This window comes from Nyctibius grandis, chromosome 8 (assembly GCF_013368605.1).
Source record: "Nyctibius grandis isolate bNycGra1 chromosome 8, bNycGra1.pri, whole genome shotgun sequence".
Classification (NCBI taxonomy): domain Eukaryota; kingdom Metazoa; phylum Chordata; class Aves; order Nyctibiiformes; family Nyctibiidae; genus Nyctibius; species Nyctibius grandis.
In genome coordinates, this window is record NC_090665.1 from 33,778,715 (window position 1) to 33,799,506 (window position 20,792).

At 43.2% G+C, this 20,792-nt stretch overlaps 2 protein-coding genes across 3 annotated transcripts; both read left to right on the plus strand.

The window, feature by feature from the left end:
* Nucleotides 1–3,545: 3,545 nt before the first annotated feature.
* Nucleotides 3,546–11,804, plus strand: BCL10 (BCL10 immune signaling adaptor). 2 transcript variants are annotated; one of them, XM_068406435.1, is made up of 3 exons: nt 3,546–3,688; nt 8,017–8,305; nt 9,406–11,804. In XM_068406435.1, exons 1-3 carry the CDS (start codon nt 3,611–3,613, stop codon nt 9,771–9,773), a joined length of 735 nt encoding a protein of 244 aa, XP_068262536.1. In that variant the 5' UTR covers nt 3,546–3,610; the 3' UTR covers nt 9,774–11,804. The 2 variants fall into 2 exon arrangements, with proteins under 2 accessions (XP_068262536.1, XP_068262537.1); XM_068406436.1 differs by lacking the exon at nt 3,546–3,688 and adding an exon at nt 4,031–4,240.
* A 1,280-nt stretch (nt 11,805–13,084) lies between these two features.
* C8H1orf52 (chromosome 8 C1orf52 homolog) lies at nt 13,085–15,613 on the plus strand. Its single transcript, XM_068406745.1, has 3 exons — nt 13,085–13,352; nt 13,466–13,673; nt 14,888–15,613. The coding sequence occupies exons 1-3, from the start codon at nt 13,092–13,094 to the stop codon at nt 14,968–14,970; spliced, it is 552 nt and encodes a 183-aa protein (XP_068262846.1). The 5' UTR covers nt 13,085–13,091; the 3' UTR covers nt 14,971–15,613.
* Nucleotides 15,614–20,792: the final 5,179 nt, after the last annotated feature.

Sequence of the window (20,792 nt, forward strand, 5' to 3'; positions counted from 1 at the left end):
AATTTAATACCATTTCATGCCATCTTTTTATTTGGAAGCTTCTTACATGCCTAGAAATAAAGCCAATTCTAGACACCAGTGCCCAAGCCTTTAAGCATGTTAGAAGCAATCTTGACTCTTTAAAAACAAATCGTGATTTTTTAGACTCTACATTTAGGAATAATGTATAGAGAGGAGATATTGCCTACGTGTTCTAGATACAATGGTTGTGACTAAATTTTATTGTCCAAGATAACTACACAGATGTTACTGTAGTATAGTATTTCCTCTGTAGTTTCTGCATTTACTGTAAGTTACCAAAGGTAAAACTACAAAAGTTTAGTGGCGTGACCATTATGTTTATATTATTCACGTAGCTCTTGTGTCTTTTCTCCCCCAGGATGTCAAGAGAGGTGGCTACATTTCAGAGATGTGGTAACATGACAGATTAATAAGTACTGTAGCAAAAGAATTACATCACTTCCAAACTGTACAGCTTTGCTAGTAACAAAGGATGTCAAAGAGAGGTGACTACATTTCAGAGATGTGGTAACATGACAGATGGTCGCATGTTTTATATCTGGATACTACTTGTGTGCTGAAAATAGTGCATGTGGGGCTAATCTGTGCTTGTACCCTTGTGCTCTAATATCATTAGGTTATGGTACTAGGATTAACGATCTCAGGAGACAACGAACGCGGTTACTCCCGGCTTCATGGACGTGTGTGTAAGTGCTCATGGGCCTTCAGTGCCACCTTCTGGCAATCCAAGATTCAGTTGTTCAAGGCCTCTATATTGTTGCTTCAACTTTTTAAGAAACCCAACAGAAATTAAGAGTACTGTCGCAAAAGAATTACATCACTTCCAAACTGTACAGCTTTGCTAGTAATAGGAATTTAAACGGACCATAATCTAATACTCTTATTGCTGGAGAAGCAGGGACAAGGAAGGCTTTCATTAGGGCTGATCTAAAGACAGCCATTGTACTAATTTAACTACACTAGTTAAAAGTATGATTTTTATACTAATATATTTAAAATCAGTGATATGTCCAATGGGGATATGTTTAGCTTGGTGCAATTAGTATAGTAAACTACTGCATTTACATGCATCTTTGTGTACCAGTATCTACAGAAGAGAATTGGTACCAATTTACTTGAATTTGTTCCTAAATGGCAATAATTAAAAATACCAGAAGCTATACAAGCCACTCCCACTCGCCACACTAAGAAGTTCCTCACAGAATATCAAAACCTTCAAAAGCAAAGGCATAACAGTCATTTAAAAAGGAGTGCCCTTTGCAAAATTTAGCTGTAGAATATTACTTCAGCAAGTAGAGACTTGTGCACCGCTTGGGTGTACGAATTCACTCTCTGCTCTAAGTACATCCTGCTAAAAAAGTGAAAGTCACAGTCTCCTGCAGTCTGTTCACAGTCCAGACATTCTGATGCTCTCAGCAACCTCACCCCTCAAAATTCACAAGCTGTAGGTTGGTTGCTATACGTTTGTAGTTGAAAACTTGCCATTAGTAGCTGCAGATACCCATTCAGTTTGGACAAGACCCTCGATCTCGATCTGTAACTGAACTAAACTCTCCCTTCTCTGTGCCTGGCAGCTTTCCTCCTCCTCCCTAGGGCATTGTGGTGTAGAGCCCCGCAGCCCTCACAGGGGCCAGGGATCCTGCCATCTCCAAAAAGGGGTTGTCCTGAGGTGGACCCAGACTCTTGAGTAAGGACCAGGAGGCAGAATGGGATGGGAGCACATGAAGCTCCCAGGTAGAGGCCCCTGCTCTGCAGTAAGGACAGGCTGCCTGGAGAGGGGTTGATCAATGAGGACAGAGGGAGAAGAAAACCTGGAGCCAGTCACAGCTCTGAAAAGCCAACTGACCTCTTCTCACAAACTGGCAGCGTTACGTTTTCTAGGACCAATATTGTGAAAGGTTTAACAGCTCTGGGTTGTAAGCAGTTTCCAAAACTTCTTTGGAAATTTACTCTAGAAATTTATTTTAGATACATTACATATGTACATACTCATAAAACCAATGCAGTGTCTTCCCAGCTCCCTGGAAAGAAATTATCTCAAACTAGCTCTTCATTGAGGCTCACTTCTTAATATTGAACTGATGCTAACTCCTGAAGTGAGTTTCATGCTGAGAGCAGTCTTCTTCCAGCTGCCTGGACCATTAAATCCTGTTAGGGTTTATCAGCATTAAGTCTGCTAAAATATATTCTATTCTTGTATTCTCTAACCACATGCTCTTTTCCTGATTGCTGAAGTTAATTCATTTCAGTTTGTCTCCTACATGGCTCAGGAATCCAGAAGCCTAACGCTCCAGACATTGCATGGCTTTCAACTGCACCTCTCACTGAGCAAGGTTATTAACAAATACTCTAAATCCAGAATGCACAATAACTATTTTATCATCAGTATTGTAGCAGTCCTTTATTTTTCAAATGTTCTGGGCAGAACCTTTGCTATCCAATGTTTATTGAAAAGCTGGGAATGCTAGCACTGCAAAATAGGTATCATGGCAGTAATATTTGAAGTACAATTGCATTAACAAGGCCTATCAAACAAAAGGACTTTGCAAAATATCATAAAACCAGCACCTTTGCTTTACTGACAGCAAAACCCAGTACTAGTTGCTTCTACTTCTATACACTTTCATGTTTAACGGCTGGAAACGGAAGTTTTCCAGACTGCAGCAATAGCCTGAGTTTTACCTTTGACAGCTGAAAAGATACCGATTCATTAAGTTTTGTCTTCTGTCCTTTTGTCTTTAAGCGTTCGCTCCCGCGCGGGCCGGGGCCGGGCTGAGCCCCGCGGCCAGGGGCGGGAGCGGGCCGGCGGCAGCGGCCCGGCCTTCGGACGGGCGAGGCGGAAGCTGCTGGCTGCTCCGCTGCGGGCGGGCGGCCTGGCTCGTTCCAAGCGGCCTCGGAAGCCGCTTCACAACAGCGGGTTCTGACCCCCGCCAGTCCCGAAACCTGCTGTTAAGCCCCATGTCCGGCCGTCAGGCATTTACCGCAAGACCGCCATGCGGAACCTGCCACGGCCCCGGCTCCGCGGCCTTTCCGCACAGCCTCGCTGAACGCCGGTGACCCCCGGAGCCGCGGCCCGGGGCGCCCACACGCACTGCTCGCTCCCGAGCACCTGTCTGAACCGAGGGGGTGTGAAAACGTCCCCGGGAGGCAGCTGCTTGCTGCGGGCACCGACGGCTGCCACGGCCCAGCGGCAGCTCCGCAAAAGGGCAGGGCTCAACCCGCGCAGGGAGACAGGGGGCCCGCGGCCAAGCCCGGCGGCTCGTCGCTCGCTGCGCCGCCGAAGGCCGCGGGCCCGTAGCCAGGGCGGCTCCCGGCTCAGCCAGGCCCGCCCGCCTCAGGCGGAGCGGCGACGCCCCTCCGCGCGCGCGCCGCTGGGCGGGGCCACGCGCCGACGAGCGCTGGGCGGTGCCGCCGTGGGGGCGGAGTGCTTTTCCTGAGAGCCCATTGGTGGATGGGCAGGCGCAGGGCGGGGCCAGGCGTGCGTGCGTGGGCGAGGCCCGGCGTGCGTGCGTGGGCGGGGCCCGGGCCGGAAACGCTGCACTGAGCGGTTTTCCCCAGCGGCGGCGGCGCCGGCTGAGGGGTTTCTGCCATGGATGGCCCGGGCCCGGGATCGGGGGCTGCGGGGCGGCTGCTAACGGAGGACGAGATGGCCGAGGTGAAGAAGGATGTAAGTGCTGGGCCGGGCCGAGAGGCTGGAGTGCCTGAGGCCGGGGCGTGGAGCGGCGGGGTGGGGCTAGGGCCCGGGTGGGGGAAGCGGAAGCCCTGTCAGAGCGGGCGGCCGAGGGCGGCGGGAGGGCCGCCGGCGGCCACCGGGCTGCGACCCTGCCGCCCGCACGGAATTCCCCGCCCTCTTCCCGGAGGGCGCCGGCGGGGGCGGGCAGGTGACGAGCGGCGCGGCAAGGCGGGGGCGGTGGGCCGGGGCCCCGGGGCGGCCTTCCTGGAGCTCGCCGGGAGCGGCAGCCCGCGGCTCTGGCCTCCGTGGGGGCTTCCCGGTGTAAGACTGGTAACGACTTGCAAAAACTGAACCCTGGGCTCGGGTATTCACCTGAAAGTTCCGGTTTCTTTTGTTTCCCTCTAAACGGGCCGCTCCTGTGTCGCGCGGTGCGGCCGGCGTGGCGAGGGTCCGGTTTCCGTGGTGTCCCTCTGCACCGCGATGGGGCCTGGGAGGCAGAATAGAAGAGATGAGTAAATGATATGGTATCCACAGGTTATTGCAAATGTATGTCGTTCTCTTGGTGTTAATAAGATTCTCTCTTACAGAGCATGAATATTTGGATTAAATATTGATAGTTATTTTTGAGGCTTTTTGTGCAATGTTTTCCTGATTTTTTTTTTTTTTTTCCTGTATTTTATTCACTGATGTCTGGAGTCTGAGGGAAGACTTCATCCTGATTCAGTCGGGATTTACTTGTCTCTTTGCTAGACTGGGAAGCAAGCAATGTGCTAACCAACCTCAACAAGTGATTGGTAAATTTAAAAAAAAAAATTTAAAAAATCACAGTTCATTGATTATTTATTGACCATTCATGCTTCTGTTGGTAATTTACAGTGTCTTATGTTTGACTTACTTGTTTTTTAATGTTCTTTTACAGTACAATAAAGAATGTTTGGAGTTGGGTTTTGGTTTCTTACTAGCTTTACACATACGTAATTTCGTTTAAACGCTTTGTCATAGTTTTGTGAGGCATGTTTTTCGAGTTATTACTTGCTTCTGTGGAACCACAAGGTAATACTGCAATAGTTAGCATCTGGTAGTTACACCAAAAAAAGATATGAACTACTTACATCAGGCTGTATATGTAACATGATATGTATGTTAATCTGCGTGGTGACTGAATTTGCAGCTGCATCTCTCACAGAAGTGCATGTATGTAGCTTCAGCCCTTAATCTTATAGGGTCTCCCATAGTAATTGGAGGACTTGATGGAAACCTAATGTGTTGAAAGACGTAACATCAAAATACAATCCAATAAATCTGACTTCAGAGCTGCTTCTCTCGGATTTTAAATGTTGCACCTTAAGAATACAGAGTGCTGGGTCAGTGTAAACTCGCTTAGCTGTTTCCAAGCTGTTCAAGTAACTTTGATGGGATCACTTCAAACAAAAGTGCTGTATTACCAGAAGTTCTGTGTATGTTCTGTGACAGCATACTTCAGAAAGGTAACTTGCAAGGATAACTTAGTTTGGGCAAACTTGTATTGAGGAGGAATTATCAAGGTTGGAGTCTTGCATTCGAGAGCTGGGAAGGAGGCAGTGAGCCATACAAAATCATCAATATAGATCAAAGTATATTTAAAGCTTCTGTTCTAATGTGTTTACTCGTTCTGTCCCACATAAACTGTTAACCTATGAGGACAGTGCAGAGGGGAATTCAGGATCGATACACTTCATACAGTGAAAGACTCATTACAGGAAGATGTTAGTCAAAACACAATAGTCTTTCTATTCGATAACAGCTCTATTCTTTTAATGTTGAAACATTGACTGACTTGTGTTTCAGAGTCTGTCGATTGATCATTCTGGTGGGAGGATGAGATTTCCATGAGAACTGAGGAAGTCTGTATTGCCTACTACATTTGCAACCATTCAGGCACGGGCTTGTTGCAGTTGGACACTTGGGATGTATTCCAGAGCCGCTTAAATTGATATAAGCTGTCCTGTTGCGCTTTTCTGCTCTTATCGTAGTTTTTATGCCACCCCTAGTGCCAATGTGACTGCACATCAGACTGGATCTGGTAGTTATTCTGACTATGGGAGGGGAAAAAAAAAAGCACCAATTCAGTTTCTTGACTGAATCTTCTTATCCACCAGGGCAAGGGAAGGGGTAGGACCATGCAGTTGCCATGCAGGGGGGAGTATTACTTGCACTTAAATTGGCCACCACAGAGCTGCACCCTTATGTTTTTGGTTTTGTGTTGTATTCAATCTAGGGGTGGTAGCCTGCTGCCAAAAGCCTTCCTCTGCTTTCCATGCATATTTATCTGATGTTTTCTTTAACAACTGTGTAACCACAGGCTGTTTATTGATAGCTTAATATTTGTTGGATCCTAAAGAGCAACTAGAAGAACACATTTATCCTCTGCTGTACTTAATGGAACAGTCTAAGAAGTTTTATTTTTAAGAGTTATTGGTGCTTTCCCTAGCACCACTATGCCAGACAGTATTTTGCTCTTTGAAATAATCTGTCTTAAAGTGCATCTTTTTATCTAGCTTTTCCTCCACTTCTATTTACTGAGCTAGTAAATGGCTATAAAGCAAGCAGTCATTTTAAAATTTTAATTTTTAAATGCTGCTGTTATGGAATCTAATCTCAAAAAGCAGGAGGATATTTGAAAACTTTCTTCAGGAAAGAAGTTTTGTTTCTTTCCATCTCTTCACGTGTCTTGTATGTAAAGGTGCTTTTCTTTTTTTTTGAATCAAATGAGACTTGGGGGGGGGGGGGCGTTAGTTTTTTCTCATAGTAATATTCAGCTAGTGGGTATCTGATTTCTTGTGTAACTCTGCACAGTGAAAAATGTTGGTGGGAGAAACTGTCAATTTTGTAGTATTATATAAAATGAGAGCTTGTTTTTCAAGCACAGAGATGTCATTTTTGATTCCCATCTTCATAGAGCAGTAGATTCTGAAACCAGAGAGTTGTGAATAAACACATGCATTAATTCTCTTTTGATGTTGATATCAAGCAGGCTTGTTAATGTACAGAATGAAATAAGAATAATATAATTTACATTTGGGCATTGTTTGTGTTTGTATGTACCCTCTGAACAAGGTGGAGGAGATTGTTTTTCTTTTGATAACTGTAAAAATAAATTGGTCAGTACAGGAGAGGACACTTGATCTTCCAAGGAGGAAATCACAGCGGTGACATGGCAATCTGTAGTTCTGACATTGCTCCTATAAACGTATCTCCAAAATAAATTAGTAGTCAGATTAGAATTGAATATGGTTACAAAAGGTAGCGTGTTTCCCCAGGAAGAGGATCTCTGAGGGAATGTGATCTGGTACTAGGTGTTACAGTTCCTGAAGATGCGAAGTGGCACTGCTGCTAAAGTGCTCAAGGCAGATGTCGCTGCTTCATCAAACCTAATGTTAATTGACTGCATATTAGGGACTTTAGATGATGGATGGAGTCACCTCCCATGGGCAGATTATTCCACCTCTTTCTTTTTGCTGGTTATAGAGAGGACTTTAGCAACCAGTTTGCACTTGTAAGCTGAAGGTCTGCTGCAGAGGGTATAGTAATTTTGCTTTTGCCAGAGTAATGAGAGATGCACTAGCTCTCAGTGATCTATGCAGCATGTTAGAGTTGTGCAAGTTGCGTCAGGTGTTTAATATAAAAATCTAAAACAAGGCAGCTTGATGAAGACAAAGAGCAGCCAGTGAAGTTGTTGAGAGTAGGTACATCTATGGATGAAAGTGCATGTATTTTGGATGCCAGTAATCTGTTGAACTTGTAAATAGGGGTGTTTATTTAACAAACCTTTTAAATGGTGAGTATATTCATGCTGTTGCTCTGAGACTGCTTTTACTCAGTGTACAGAAAACATCAATAATTGCAGTTTTGCTCATGGATACAAAGAGTATGGAAATGTGGCAATCGGGTAGTCAGTGAGGATGAGTGTGTCTAGACAAAGTGAGTAAGTGCTGTTGTGTTTTGTTGGTATAATTTCTTTTCATTTTTACTTGGTGAATGTTCTGAAATGTGATAACCACAGACCTGATGTAACTAACATTTTCAGTGAGTATTCACCTTATTACTTAACATGCATTAAAACTCCCGAGTTCACTCAACGAAAACTAATGAAAGGGATAAGTAAATTAGATAACATTTTTAAAATATATATTTTTTTTACACTGAGAAAAATCTCTGCTAGGTAACACGATGGCAGCTTTAAAAATTGTTTCATTAACCTGTATGAAAATCATATAGGTTTCAAATACAGGCTTATAAATAAATGGAACAATTGGCTAATAGTAGTTTGGTTTGTTTTTCAGGCTTTAGAAAGAATGCGTCCTTACCTGTGTGATAAAATCATAGCTGAGAGACACTTTGATTACCTGCGTTCAAAGAAAATACTCACTAGAGAGGACACAGAAGAAATTTCTTCTCGATCTTCCAGTAGGAAAAAAACTGGAAAGTTATTGGACTACCTAGCAGAAAACCCAAAGGGACTAGATGCTTTGATTGAATCTATCAGACGAGAAAGAACACAAAACTTCCTGTTACAAAAGATAACTGATGTAGTGTTGAAAGTCAAAAATGAAAAACTTGAAGCTCTCAAAGGTGAGAAGTTTATAATCATATTTTCTAAACATAAGTTTTATTTTGAAGGTCTGCAAAATTAAACTCCCAGCAATTCTTTAAATCATGTTTCTTAGTACAGATTTTTTTTTTTTTTTTTGTTTCCTCTAGTGTTTGGGACAACATTCTTGGAAATATCACCAGCTTGGGTTTAAGATCCTAGTACATGTATCCTGGCTTTGCCTTATTACTATCTGAACACATCATAAATAACAAAATGCAAAAAACCCTGTCATGTGGTGTTGTGATGGATAAGTCTGTCTTCACATTTCAGTTTTGCTTTCTATGAGGTTCTAATTGAGAACTTAAAGTAGGTGGTTATCTTCCATCTTGCATTTCTCTTGAAGCTACTTACTGCAGCGGCAGGATGCTCTGGTTTTGTTAAACTTTGCACCTCAGCATAAGATAAGCCATCAAATGCAACCTGAGGGGAATTTTCCTGTATGCCTTCAATGCCGAAACTTAAAATTGGGCACTGTAAATGTATGCACATGTTATATCCTACAGGTAGAGTGGTTTTGCTGACACACAAAGCTTGAAGTGACTATATGTACTCATATTTTAAGGCAGATAAAGAAAGTATAAGCCTTCTAAACCAAAAACCTTACTTCCCCTTCCACACCTATCAGAAGAGAAATAAAGAAGGAAGAAAGTATATTTTTAACCCTAGAGATGAAAGGCCTGAAGTTCTCTCTGGCTTCAGGTAAAACAGCCTTCAAATGCAGTCCCCTTTGGAGTAGAACCATGTAGCTGAAGCTTTTAAAAGTTTGAAGAAGACAGTGAGAAAAATCTGTCGAAAGATGGGTCAAAGGGCTAAAGTGACTTCCCAAAATGGAGCTTAAATTACGGTGCATCTTTGTCAAATAGTACCTGATAGAGAGAAATGATTCACATCAACTAGATAACCTGCGTGTACTTTTAAATTTGTCATTAGTATTGGGGTGTCACAGGTGAGATGAAGAGGTTAGTCTGTTAACAATACCAACAACTGATCTTCGACAATCTTACTGATATTAAATCAGAGCATAGTTTTAAGAGTGCACCATGTTGTAATTAAATCCAGTCTCTCTTTTTTGTCTTAGGTCTAAGCTGCAGCACCTGTATGACCTCGCTGTATGGAGGAACAAATAATCTTTCTAGATCATATTCTGATGAATCTAATTTTTTTGATAAAACAAAAGACAAAGAATCTACCCAGATACATCACCCAGAAGAAGATTATAGCACCGCCGCATTTGTGTCTGCTGTCTCTCTCCATTCAATGAATTTGCCAGTTGCAGAGATGGGAAATGCAGAGAGTGCTGTTTTTTCAGCCACCCTTCCAGGGCCTGGAGATCCCGGTGCACCCCCTCTCCCCCCAGAGCTCCAGTCAGAGCAGCAAGAACCATGTACTAGTTCAAGTGACAATTGCTTTTTGCCTTTAAGATCACGTTCTCTTCAACCACAGTGAACGTAGTGACTTTTGTCTGTTCATTCAAATGGTACTGAAACTTTGTGTGATGTCTTCTAAAGATTAAAAAAATGTTTTCAAACTGTTAACTAGCAAAGGCAGAGGAAACAACCTATGCTATTTACTGTTTTTTTTAAGGAGTCATTTTTTTGGTAATTGGGTGACTCTGGAGCTGCTTGATTTTATGTTCTTTAGGGAGCTTTTTTCAAAAGATCATGGTATTACACCAGCAAAGGTTTGTTTTTTTTAAACCAATATATTTAAGATTTCATATTTAGTTGCAGATATTTAAGCTGCTGTTACAGAACAAATGTGGGGTTTTTTTCTTCCTACAGAAACTAACAAATCTCGTAATGTTTCTGTGTTGAGTGAATTGGGAAAGATGGTTAAGTATTGAAAAATAACTTTCTGAACTAAAAACTTAAGCTCACTTACCAAAAAGCTTAAACTCATTTACCAAATTAAATGTTTCCCTGTAGGATCAATTCTGTCTTCTATGTATGTGTGTGCAGCTCCATTTGAAAAAAAAAAAACAAAAACAAACCAACACCTGAAACTGGCCAAATCTGTAGCTGTGCTTATTTGCAAGGAGTCTCTTAATTGTCTGAACTTTGTTCTCTGTCCTACCAGTAAATCAAAAGGCACTCAGTATCACAGTGATTTGAGTTAGCAAATATACTTCCACAAGTCTTAGCATATTATTCTTGTATATTAGTTAGAGATTTCTGATTTGAGATGCACTTTAAATTCTCAGTAATACTGGAAAAGGAATGTAAACTGATGTAACGGCATCATGTGGGCTGTAAGAAAATGTTATTGTATAATGGTATTAAGGAGCAAAGCTTGTATGTTTTGTCCCAGTAGGTAAGTGGAGGAGGAGTCCTGTAGCAAGAAAGTCTCCATACCTGAAGGACTCTTGGAAATGTTGCACTTCAGATACCTACTCTTCAAAGCTGATAGGTTTACATTTCAAATTGTTTAGAGTCAAATGCATTTTAAACTATTTCAGCATGGGAAGGTTCTCATTTCTTGACACAATGTAACATGTTGTATTCCTCTCATACTCTACTCTTCAGTTGTAATCTACTTTTTATGCAGTTGGCCTGTAATCACTTTAAAATTAATAGGCAAAGACAAACTCAGTTGGAAATGTGTACAGTTGTGTTCTGCAGTACTACACTTTAAAATGATGGCATGTTTTCAGTTTATCAAAGGGTAGGTTCGTATTTAAGGCTTTAAATTATTTTGGCTTTCATACAGCACTGTAGGCTTTAATTCCATTCAAATTCAAGTCCAGGTAATATTCCTAAACTGTGTTCTCCTTCTGTGGAGACAGGCCATCTGCAGGACCTCAGTATAGTCTCTAATTTTTTTCATGTTTACTCTGGTTTTGGAAGTAGGTTAGAATTAAACTGCAGTGTTTAACTACACTCCATACTTAGTACATTAATAGCTTACATTTGATAAAGATGTGGGCTTCTGGTTAGTGTTTATAAAAATCATTGGTTTTGTATACATCTACAGTCATAGACTGTCAGGACGGTGAAAATGCTTTTCAACAAAACTGCTCAGTTCAAAAGGCACTCTGGAAGTTAAGTGCCTAAATAGGCAAGCAAAATTTTGCTCTCTAACATGAAATTAAGGGTGGGCTTAAATCTCTCTCTTCCATTAACTTGAACTGTGGTTGCACATACTCGGGGTGTCTAAGAATTCATTTGTCTAAATGCCTGCTGTAACCACTTACAGAGCTGTGCTTAGGTTTGGGTCCCTTCTTGGGGTCTTGTAAATGTGCGAGAGTGAGCAAGCTTGGCCTTAACTGAGAAAGAGCATCATCAGCTCAGGGTGGAGGCTGCGTTGCAGATCTAAATGCGAACAGGCGAGGTGTGCTGCCTGTCCCGCAGTGCACTGCACAGCCCACAGGAAGCTCCTGCAGTGGAGCCTGTTAACCTGAGACTTTAAATGAATGTATTATCTTATCAAGTGTTTATAACATGCATTTTTTTTTTTAAATCTTAAATATTTTTATCACAACTTTTGGAATAAATTCTTTTGTATAATTGCCTGTTTTCCTGTCTGCCTCTCTCATTATTAAAATGTATAGGTTGTAAGAGCAGTTCATGCCAGTATCTGGCTGTGTGGTTTTGGTTTTGTGTGTGCAGGAGGCTTTTGTTCTCGTTCTCTTGTTAGAGAGGTTTGTCTTTGGTGGAAAGATTGACTTAACATGAAACACCTGTGCCTGTAGGACTGCATTCAAGAGCAGTGTATAGGGAAAACATGCATGTGAAATTAAGACATTGTCTGCTTCTGTGGTTCATGACTGGTCTTGCTAACCTGATTCTTGCTTTTTTTTTTAAATGACTTGATTGCTCAACTTTTTAAAGATATGAGAAGTGTTGCTTTCAGCCATGCATATATTGACTTCATGCTTAAATTAAGATTTTTATTTTTATTAATAGCAAGGGAGAAACAAAACCTTTGAGTGCTGAGGAGCATGACTCAAAAATGGATTTGCAAGTGTTGCAGGGACTGTGGAGGCTCACTTCAGCAGTTTTCATCATACTTTGTGTGTAGGGTTTCTCTCAAAATTATGATTGTAGCATTGATTGTGAGAGATCAGCTGGACATGGTTTAGTATCTTTACAGTAAAGGAAGTGATTGTATTATAACCAAAGCCCCTTCCTTAGGCCATATTCTGCTTCTGTGGTAGTGTGAGTAACCTGAACAGTGCTAGTAAGTATTTTAGCTGATGCAAAAACAGATACAGGACCTTGTTGACAAGGGAAGTCTAGTACAAACTTTTGCCACCAGATTTGAAAAATGAGTTTTGGTAAAGAGAGCCTGCATGACTGTGTAAGCTGTGACTGGATAGGCCTTGTCCAAAGCTTTATCTGCTCAGGGTTAGCCAACACTCGAACGTTAAGGAAAACGTGTTTTCTCTCTGCTTAGGCCTGCAGGTGTAAAAAAAGGAGAAATGGGGGTCGTCTCAGTTTCACGTCTGATTTTCTGTAACTGTCTATGGTCACTTAGAGGGGAAAACCCCGTCCCTGGGGGTGAGTCCCGCATACCCCCGGGTGCGCGCAGAGGCCCGCTTCTTCCACCACCTCCTCCTGCTGCTGCATCCCGTCCGCCATGTGCAAAGCGGGACCCCACCCACACGAAAACCATCGCGCGTTTCGCCTCCCGAGGGCCAGCGCGGAGCCCGGCCCCGGCAGGCGGCGGCAGGGGCGGCTGCGGGGGCGCGGGCTGGAGGCGGCGGGCCGGAACCCTCGGCGCGGGCCCGGTTTCCGTGCGGGCGGTGTCGCGGCGGCAGGGCCCGCCATGGCGGCGGAGGGCGAGGACCCGCTGGGCTATTTCGCGGCCTACGGCAGCTCCAGCTCCGACTCGGAGGCCGACGAGCCCCAGCCCGACGAGCGCCAGGCGGGGGGCGGCGCGGCGGCGGGGGGCAGCCCGGGGCGGTGGCCGCGGCTGCCGCCGCCCGACGAGCTCTTCCGTAGGGTGTCGCAGCCACCCGCCTTCCTCTACAACCCGCTCAACAAGCAGATCGACTGGGAGAGCCGCGTCCTGCGGGCGCCCGAGGAGGTGCGGGGGCCGGTGGAGCGCGGGGGGCAGCCCGAGGCGGCCGGGCCGCGCCGCCTTGCCGCCGCCCCGGGCGCCGAGGCGTGGTGTGACGGGTGTCCTGCTCTCTCCTGCAGCCCCCCAAGGAGTTCAAGGTGTGGAAGAGCAACGCCGTGCCCCCGCCGGAGACCTACAGCCCGCCCGAGAAGAAGCCCCCGCCGCCCCCTGCCCTCGACATGGCCATAAAGTGGTCCAACATCTACGAGGACAACGGAGACGACGCGCCCCGGCAGGGCGGCAGGGCCAGGTTCCTGCCGGAGGAGGAGCAGGAGCCCCTCGAATCGGGTGAGGCACCGGCGTGCGGGCTCCCGGCTCCTGGGCGCGGGGGGGGGGCCGGTCCGTGAGCGGTCTGTGGCTGGAGACGTGCCCGCCCGGGGCTCGGGGGGGGTTTCTGCTGCCCTCCTCTCCATCCACGGCTGCTCACGGGCAGAGCGGTAGCTGGCTGCAGGGAGGGTCAGACTTCGGTGCCTGTGTTCTGCTTTTCCTAGACGTAACTGAGGCTCTGCAGCACTCTCTGCTCCCCATCCATTGCCATTAGCGGAAGCAGGGAATGATTAGAGTTTGTAGAACTGTAGTTACACGAAACTAACAGGTTCAGTAATGGTATTGTTAAAACAGAAAGTGGTACGAGAGCTTCTTTAAGCACTGCTGTCTTCACCCTAGGCATGGATGTAGATTAGATTGTGTTTATAATGTTTGCAAAACCTGGGGGCTGAGAGGGAAATTAAAGAAAATGTCCATGTGACAGATTACTGAAGAAAATATTTACTATCCTCTTCACTTCTAATCATGGTGCAAGCTGTAATGGTAGTCTAGGAAATAAAGAAATATTTGGCAGGAGAGAAGAATTATTTTTTAAAAAAAAAAGGCGCTGGAGAAAGAGACTAGCCAGTAACAACCAAGACAACAAAACCAGAAGAAGAAATTCTGGGCTTTCAGAACACACGATAATGTTTTAGTTTGCCGGTAAAGTTGTCAGTAAACCTTTTCCAAAGGAAGTTTGGTTTTGCTGTCTTGCTCCTCTTTTTGTTCTGGGTGTTCCTTCCGCAGTGGCAGTTTTTCTGTCTCTGTCTTGCTCCATTTGTTCTGTATACTTTCTTTTCTTTTTTTCCCCCTACACATTTCTCTTAGTCAGCCTTCATCCAGAGACTAAGAAGATAAACTGTTAATTGACCTTGACATTAAAATGACATTTTCTAGCTTTTTCTCTTATCTATTCAAATAATTTTTTTTTTTTTAGAACAGGTACTGTTCAGTAGCGTAACAAGGCTGCTTCTTTGTTATCCTCCATGGTCTGTGGTAGTTATACCAAGAAATTGTTCCTATTCTGTCCACATATTGCCCACATCCCAAAAATGAGGATGTTGTCTGTTAATACTACTGTGTTTTTTTTCCCAGGTATCTTAGATGTGGTTGTCAGTTGTTCTGGGATGACAGTGGTGTTTTAGACAAAAATACTGGCTTTGCTGACTTTGATTAACTCTGTCTTTCATTTAAAGATGGTGAAAAAGATGATGAACCAGCTTCTGCTAAGAAACGTAAACTAGACTCTGGAGAGCAGACAAAGAAGAAGAAGTTATAAGCAGGGTGTGCTGGATTTAGCCATAATGAGACTTTCAATGAACCTGGATTCCTCTGCTGGAATGGGAAACAAATACATGTTTACTGAATTTTTCTCTCCTATCGGGTAGGGAATTTTATTTCTGTAGTATGCTTGCCTTTTGGAAAGCACAAAATTAAATGGACAGTGTCGTGATAGAAACTCGACTACTGAACAAAATTTAAACCTGTTTATTTAAAAGAGGGATTTAGAAGAGGGATCCATTGTGATGGATACTTGTGCTCATGCAGGTTGCAGGGCTTCGTGGTATTTTGTTTATCAAGAAACCTGGTGACATGAGCTTTTCTGGACTGACTTTTCCATTGTGTCAAAACCTTTTATAAAGGAGTATATACTAAAGATTCTTTAAGTACTGTCCTGTGATATGTTTGCATAATGTTGTTTTGAAGTGTATGTGAAGACTGCTATGTGAAGACTGCAAATAGGTCACTGGAATAAAACTACATTTGAAAACGTCTGAGGGATAAATATTGCGTTGCATGCTTGGTGAATAGGAGGGATGAATTCTGTACTGTATGCCTTTCAGTGATGTATTTCTTACGATACAACAGATTCCTCAGGATTTTTTTTTTGTAATAAATATACAACTGCAAACTGAAGAAAACATGGACCTAATAATGGAGTTTAATATTTGATAATCAGTTTTGATGTTATGTGATCTGCATCAGTGAAACGTGAGACTAACTGATGCAGGAAGAATTGAAGCAGTGAACATATTCTTCCCAAAACTGAAAATAGAATTTAGATATTTATGTGGAAAAAATTATGACAAAGCTGTGATAGAGTCTTTACCGCCAAATTGTATTTATTTCAGTACAGACAGTTGGTAATCTCAAAGTGCTAGTCAGTATTTGTTGCATTTGTGATATGCTGCTGCATGGATTTTTGGGTCTGTATATGAAAAAATACCAGCAAAAGTGGGTTGGAGGAAGGGTTGCTCAGGTTTATTTTCAAATAAAGCTTCTGTGCCTTAGGAAATCTGCAGTGAGATTAGGCCTACTAACAGAAGTTTACATAATTAAACTATTAATATAAACACTCATAATCTTTATTTTCCTTCTGTCTTGGACTAGCTTTAATTAGGCAGAACAGATTCTGTATGCATATGTGCTAATACGATGTTAATATTTTTAAAAGTGATTTTTGAAAAACTTCTTTTGAACCTCAGTATATAGAAAAATGTATTCATTTTTAGTGAGTATATGAAGTTAGCAACACGTTATGGAATTCTAGCCTTGGCAGTGTTGATAATGCTTTCTCTGGATCTTTCTCTACCTGTAGACTCTGCAACAGCTCCTTGCCAATTTCACAGGCTGTCAGGCCAAATCTGTGATATATTCCACCCCTTCTGTGCTGCCAGTCTGGAAACGATTCAAAAAATGGTACTTCTACACAGTTAAGGTTCCCTGTGCCCCAGCTCTCCTAGCACAAACCCAAATATCTGACACTGTTGTAGCAAGCTCCAAGATGAGGGACAGTGTCGCAGGCAAAGCTTATGAAGTGCCAGATCTGTGTACGGTTTCTCAAAATACTCCACCTAGGGTTGCGATGGCTGGGCTAGAGCAGGGACTAGGCTAGCAGGGTGCAGAGCAGAGCAGACAGTTCAGGAGCTGTGGGTATCTGTGTTTTGTTGAGTTAAGAGACTACAAAAACTGCGCTTTTGTCTAGAATGCTAATGTAAATCCTCGCAAGACACTTCTTGAGAAATCGGCCTCTGCTATCCTATATGTACAGAATTTATTCCAGGGTTATGTGGGATGAATGGTACCGGTTCTTGAAATGTGAGGGATTTGACATGAAGTACACGGTTCAATGGACTGCCTAATTCTCTAGTCTTACAGTAGTTCTTTTTGCTGCCTAATTGCTCCTTGAAGAGTGTTACAGCTGAAGGTTAATGTCAGCAGCTCTGGAAATAGGATGCATTCCCACAACTGCTGTGACCAAGGAGGCTTTTGTCCTTGTGTTGTTTGCTCTGCTATTCTACGGGGCAGCTCAGGAAGTTACCATGCTAATCACTCCTTTTGTCTTCAGAACATATGATATACGTGGTATCCAGTTGTCTTGAAGTTAACACCATCTGATACTCAGTTTCCAAGGAGAAAACCAGCGTGGCTAGTGTGGGAGAAGAATGATTAATTGTATTATTTACAGGTTGAGGAAATGTTCATTGTAAGCAGTGACCATGGGAGCTTCCCTATTCAGGAGAAATGGCAAAAGCAACTATGCTTCTTTTTCTTAAGTAAGACATCTGAAACAACTCTGTGAGAGCCTGTCTGAAGCTGAGTTATCTGGATGGACTGGTTCTGCTGGAAGTTTTTTTGGTAGAGATGCTTCAGTACATCATCTTCAGGAGAAGATGATGAGAGATTCAGAGATAACAGCATGTGTGCTTTATTATAAGTATTGCATAAAAGAAATGTTGTACTTGTATCATCAGTGACTTGTAATGCAAACAACTACAGAACTCCTCTTAGTGGAAAAAATGCTAGAGTCCTAAATGTGGTGAGAAAATGGCTGGAAAGGCACAAAATGTTTCTAGCAATCGGCTTTGATAGTATGGTACTTACTAAGCGGTACTTGCTTCTGTGGGGAAAAAAACACAGGTATCTATATCTGACACAAAGAGGCTGTTTGGAAAGGGCTGGATTGAGCTACATAGAACATAGCCACTAGCCAGGAGAGGAAGAAAAGGAGAGAAAGCCCACTGATTTTGCCGAGGATCTGTAAGGTCTTATTCAGATACCATAAAAAGCTTCTAAGAAAAATGGGCAAGAGGCTAAATTATAAATGCTTATCTGGAGTTGGGCTTCTAGATCAAGATTACTGATAACGCATCCATGGCATTCATAGCTGCGAAGCTGTAAAACTACCAGCCATCGTTCAAGTTCCTCCATAAGTCACTAGGGAGAGCACTACCAGGAAAGATGCAGTCACAATAAGCCTTGCAATTACAGGAGTGGATCCAACAGTCCCCGAAAAGGGGATTCAAGTCTTCTCCATCCCCTTTTTGCAATGATTAGAAGTGACACAGATTTACAAAACAAGAAAAAATTATAATGATGTACTGCTTAAAGGAAGCAGATCAGGTAAGTGAAGAAATGAGCAATGAGAAGATTTTTCTCATTTGTTTCAAAAGTAGATGAGGGAAAGACTCAAGCTGAAGGACAAAGCTTGATGGAACAAGGACCAGACTTGTACGTTTTCTTCAGGTTTGGGCAGCTAATAATGAAACATTGGCTACTCTGTGCATCAGGATCTGTGGAATGCGTGAGTGAACACTTACTAAACTTAAACTGATAGCTCAGATGTTCAAAAAATCTCTAATGAGAGAACAGTTTATCCTGGGTTGTCTTTCAAGAGGAGACAGTGACAGTGAACATACGCCCCCGCTGACGAATGGGGAAGATAGGCTCTGAAAATTAGCTATCTATTAACTCATCATTGCACTGTTTTTATAATGAATCAAATGTGATAATGATCATTATGTGTAATGGGAAAAAAGGGGAGTAAGAAATGCCTACAAGTCTGATCTGAGAAAATTCTCTTAAAAGCTTGTCAAGATTAGAAGAACAGTGCCTGGAAGGCAATTAATTAGCACTGAACACATTGTGCCAGCATCTGGAGGCAACACAATAGTATCTACATAATGTAGATATCCAAGAACAGTAGGATGATCTGGAAAAGAAGAATTCACATCAGTATAAAAGTACAGCTGTTGAGGATGATGCTTTCATGGCAGGCAGTGCTTCCTCCCAGAAATTCTAACAGAGAGGTTGTTGCAAGGTATCCCTCTGTCGGTGTGCTTGCTGTTCCTATGCCACAGCTTGATGCACGCTAACGCTATTGAAGAACTGATTCATTTACAAATGGTTTCTGATAAGCTTAAGGCTGCCACTCTGAACCCAGGAATATGCAGTGTGATCCACAAAGGATAATTTATCTGGAACCTGTAATCAGCACAGGAGGAGGAAGTTTTATCAGCAGAGAGAAACAGAAGCTGTGCGGTGCTGGCTGGCTCTTACTTTCTCTGGTGACAAGAAGCTCATTTTCCAGTTTTCTAATCTTGTAAAGTCATGGCAGAATTTGGATGAAAAGATGTAATGCTTTCAGTCACCAGCAGGTTACAATTTGGCTTTTCAGGCTTGAAAGGCTCTTGTGCCTGTTAGTGTCTCAGCTTGCTGATTTTTCCCAGAACAATTTTAACTACAGGTCACAGGTGTTTGTGCTTTTGCTTTGGGTGTGGGTCTGATGTGAGAACAACACAGGACTGTCTTAAAAGAGTGGAAGCCGATTACTGCTGAAGCATGCGTTCTTCAATGGTACCAGTTGAAAGGGACCTCTGGGCAATGGCTACTGCTGTGCAGCATTTCCATTTGGAGAGAAAATGTGCAAGGACACCCACAATTACTCGTTAGACTAGAAAAATCTGAAAGGCTGGTTTCTGAATAGCTGGGAAAAAAACAGCACCATCAGCCCCGGGCACAAGCGTGGTCATACCAGTGCCCTACAGAGGTGAGCTTGTTGAGAGGCTAATTGCTCTAGCAGCAACAGAGTGAAAATGGCTGCCCAGCAATGCGCAGGAGGAGATGCCATCTCCTCTCTCTGTAATTCGCAGGAGGGCAAATGTTACAGATGAAAAAGCTTCTCAAAAAGAAGGCTAGCATGGGATGTGTTCAGAAAACCCTTGAGCAAGTGGAGGCACCTTGCTAAGGAATCCAATTCCATTACTGCCAAAGGTGCTTTCTGGATGCACTGACTAAGGTGAAGTTTCAAGGAGGATGCAACAAGAGGCGGCGGTTAGCTAGGCAGTCTGTGGCTGTCTCAAAATGTCAAGACTTAAACAAAAGCAGGATTTCTGTAGAGTAAAAGGTTGACAAAATACACTGCTACCAATACAGTTGGTAGCAGTGAACTGATTTCTAAAAGCTTGTGAGTCATATAATTAGGAACGAAGAAATAGGGGGAATAACAGTGGGACAGAGATTCTCGTGAGCTAGTTCTTCATGCAGAGGGTCTCTGAGGTATCACGGACCAAAGGGAGAAACCTCGTATTCAGAGGAGTCCACAGAATTGGTGTCACTGGTAGAAATGTGCAAAGATCAATTCAACCTGGAAGGCAGAGTCACGCCAGAGATTGGAATGGGTTTGTGCTGCTGGTTCCTTTGAACTATTTTCTTCAGGGCACTTCTGAAAAAACAGGAATTTTCAGGGAAGCCAGGACCTGTGGAGCTGGCTTGACAGAAGAATGCAATGAATTTAATGAATGGAGATAAGCATTTTTGTTTCTTATCAAATAATGTTATCAGTGCTCTTCATCTTTAGAATGCTTTTGTCTTGATAGCGTCCAAAGATAAATTACATCTTTGCTTCTCTGTAGCTGTGAGCAAGGACTCTGTGTTTTGCTGCCTTCTAACAAGGTGAACCTATTCTTTGGAGCAAACGTTGATTTCCCACCCCTTTGCTTAACTTCTCCCACCATCTGTTTCTTGCTGTAGATGGACTGATATGAGAACAAATACAGGACTAATACAGGGTAACCTCAGGAAAGGGTAATAGGGGGTTAAACCTAAACCACAGGGCTTATTACGAGACGATTAACCTGCTCTCCTCAAACCAGCCCAACCAACCAAACAACACGACCCCCAGCAGCAAGCTGGTTTTGCACTGTAAATTTCAAGTACTTTTTGAATGCTGTCTGGGGAGACTAGCCATAATCTTTTCTCTTTCAAAAATAATTCCTATATTCTGCATAGATTTTAATAGTATTCTGCAGATATTAACCT

Excerpts from the sequence above, each read along its gene's own strand:
- BCL10 (XM_068406435.1), top strand. The coding sequence starts at position 3,611 with ATGGATGGCCCGGGCCCGGGATCGGGGGCTGCGGGGCGGCTGCTAACG. Across the intron at positions 3,689-8,016 it reads TGGCCGAGGTGAAGAAGGAT|GCTTTAGAAAGAATGCGTCC; the intron begins GTAAGTGCTGGG and ends TTTGTTTTTCAG. Across the intron at positions 8,306-9,405 it reads AAAACTTGAAGCTCTCAAAG|GTCTAAGCTGCAGCACCTGT; the intron begins GTGAGAAGTTTA and ends TTTTTGTCTTAG.
- C8H1orf52 (XM_068406745.1), top strand. The coding sequence starts at position 13,092 with ATGGCGGCGGAGGGCGAGGACCCGCTGGGCTATTTCGCGGCCTACGGC. Across the intron at positions 13,353-13,465 it reads TCCTGCGGGCGCCCGAGGAG|CCCCCCAAGGAGTTCAAGGT; the intron begins GTGCGGGGGCCG and ends TCTCTCCTGCAG. Across the intron at positions 13,674-14,887 it reads GCAGGAGCCCCTCGAATCGG|ATGGTGAAAAAGATGATGAA; the intron begins GTGAGGCACCGG and ends TTTCATTTAAAG.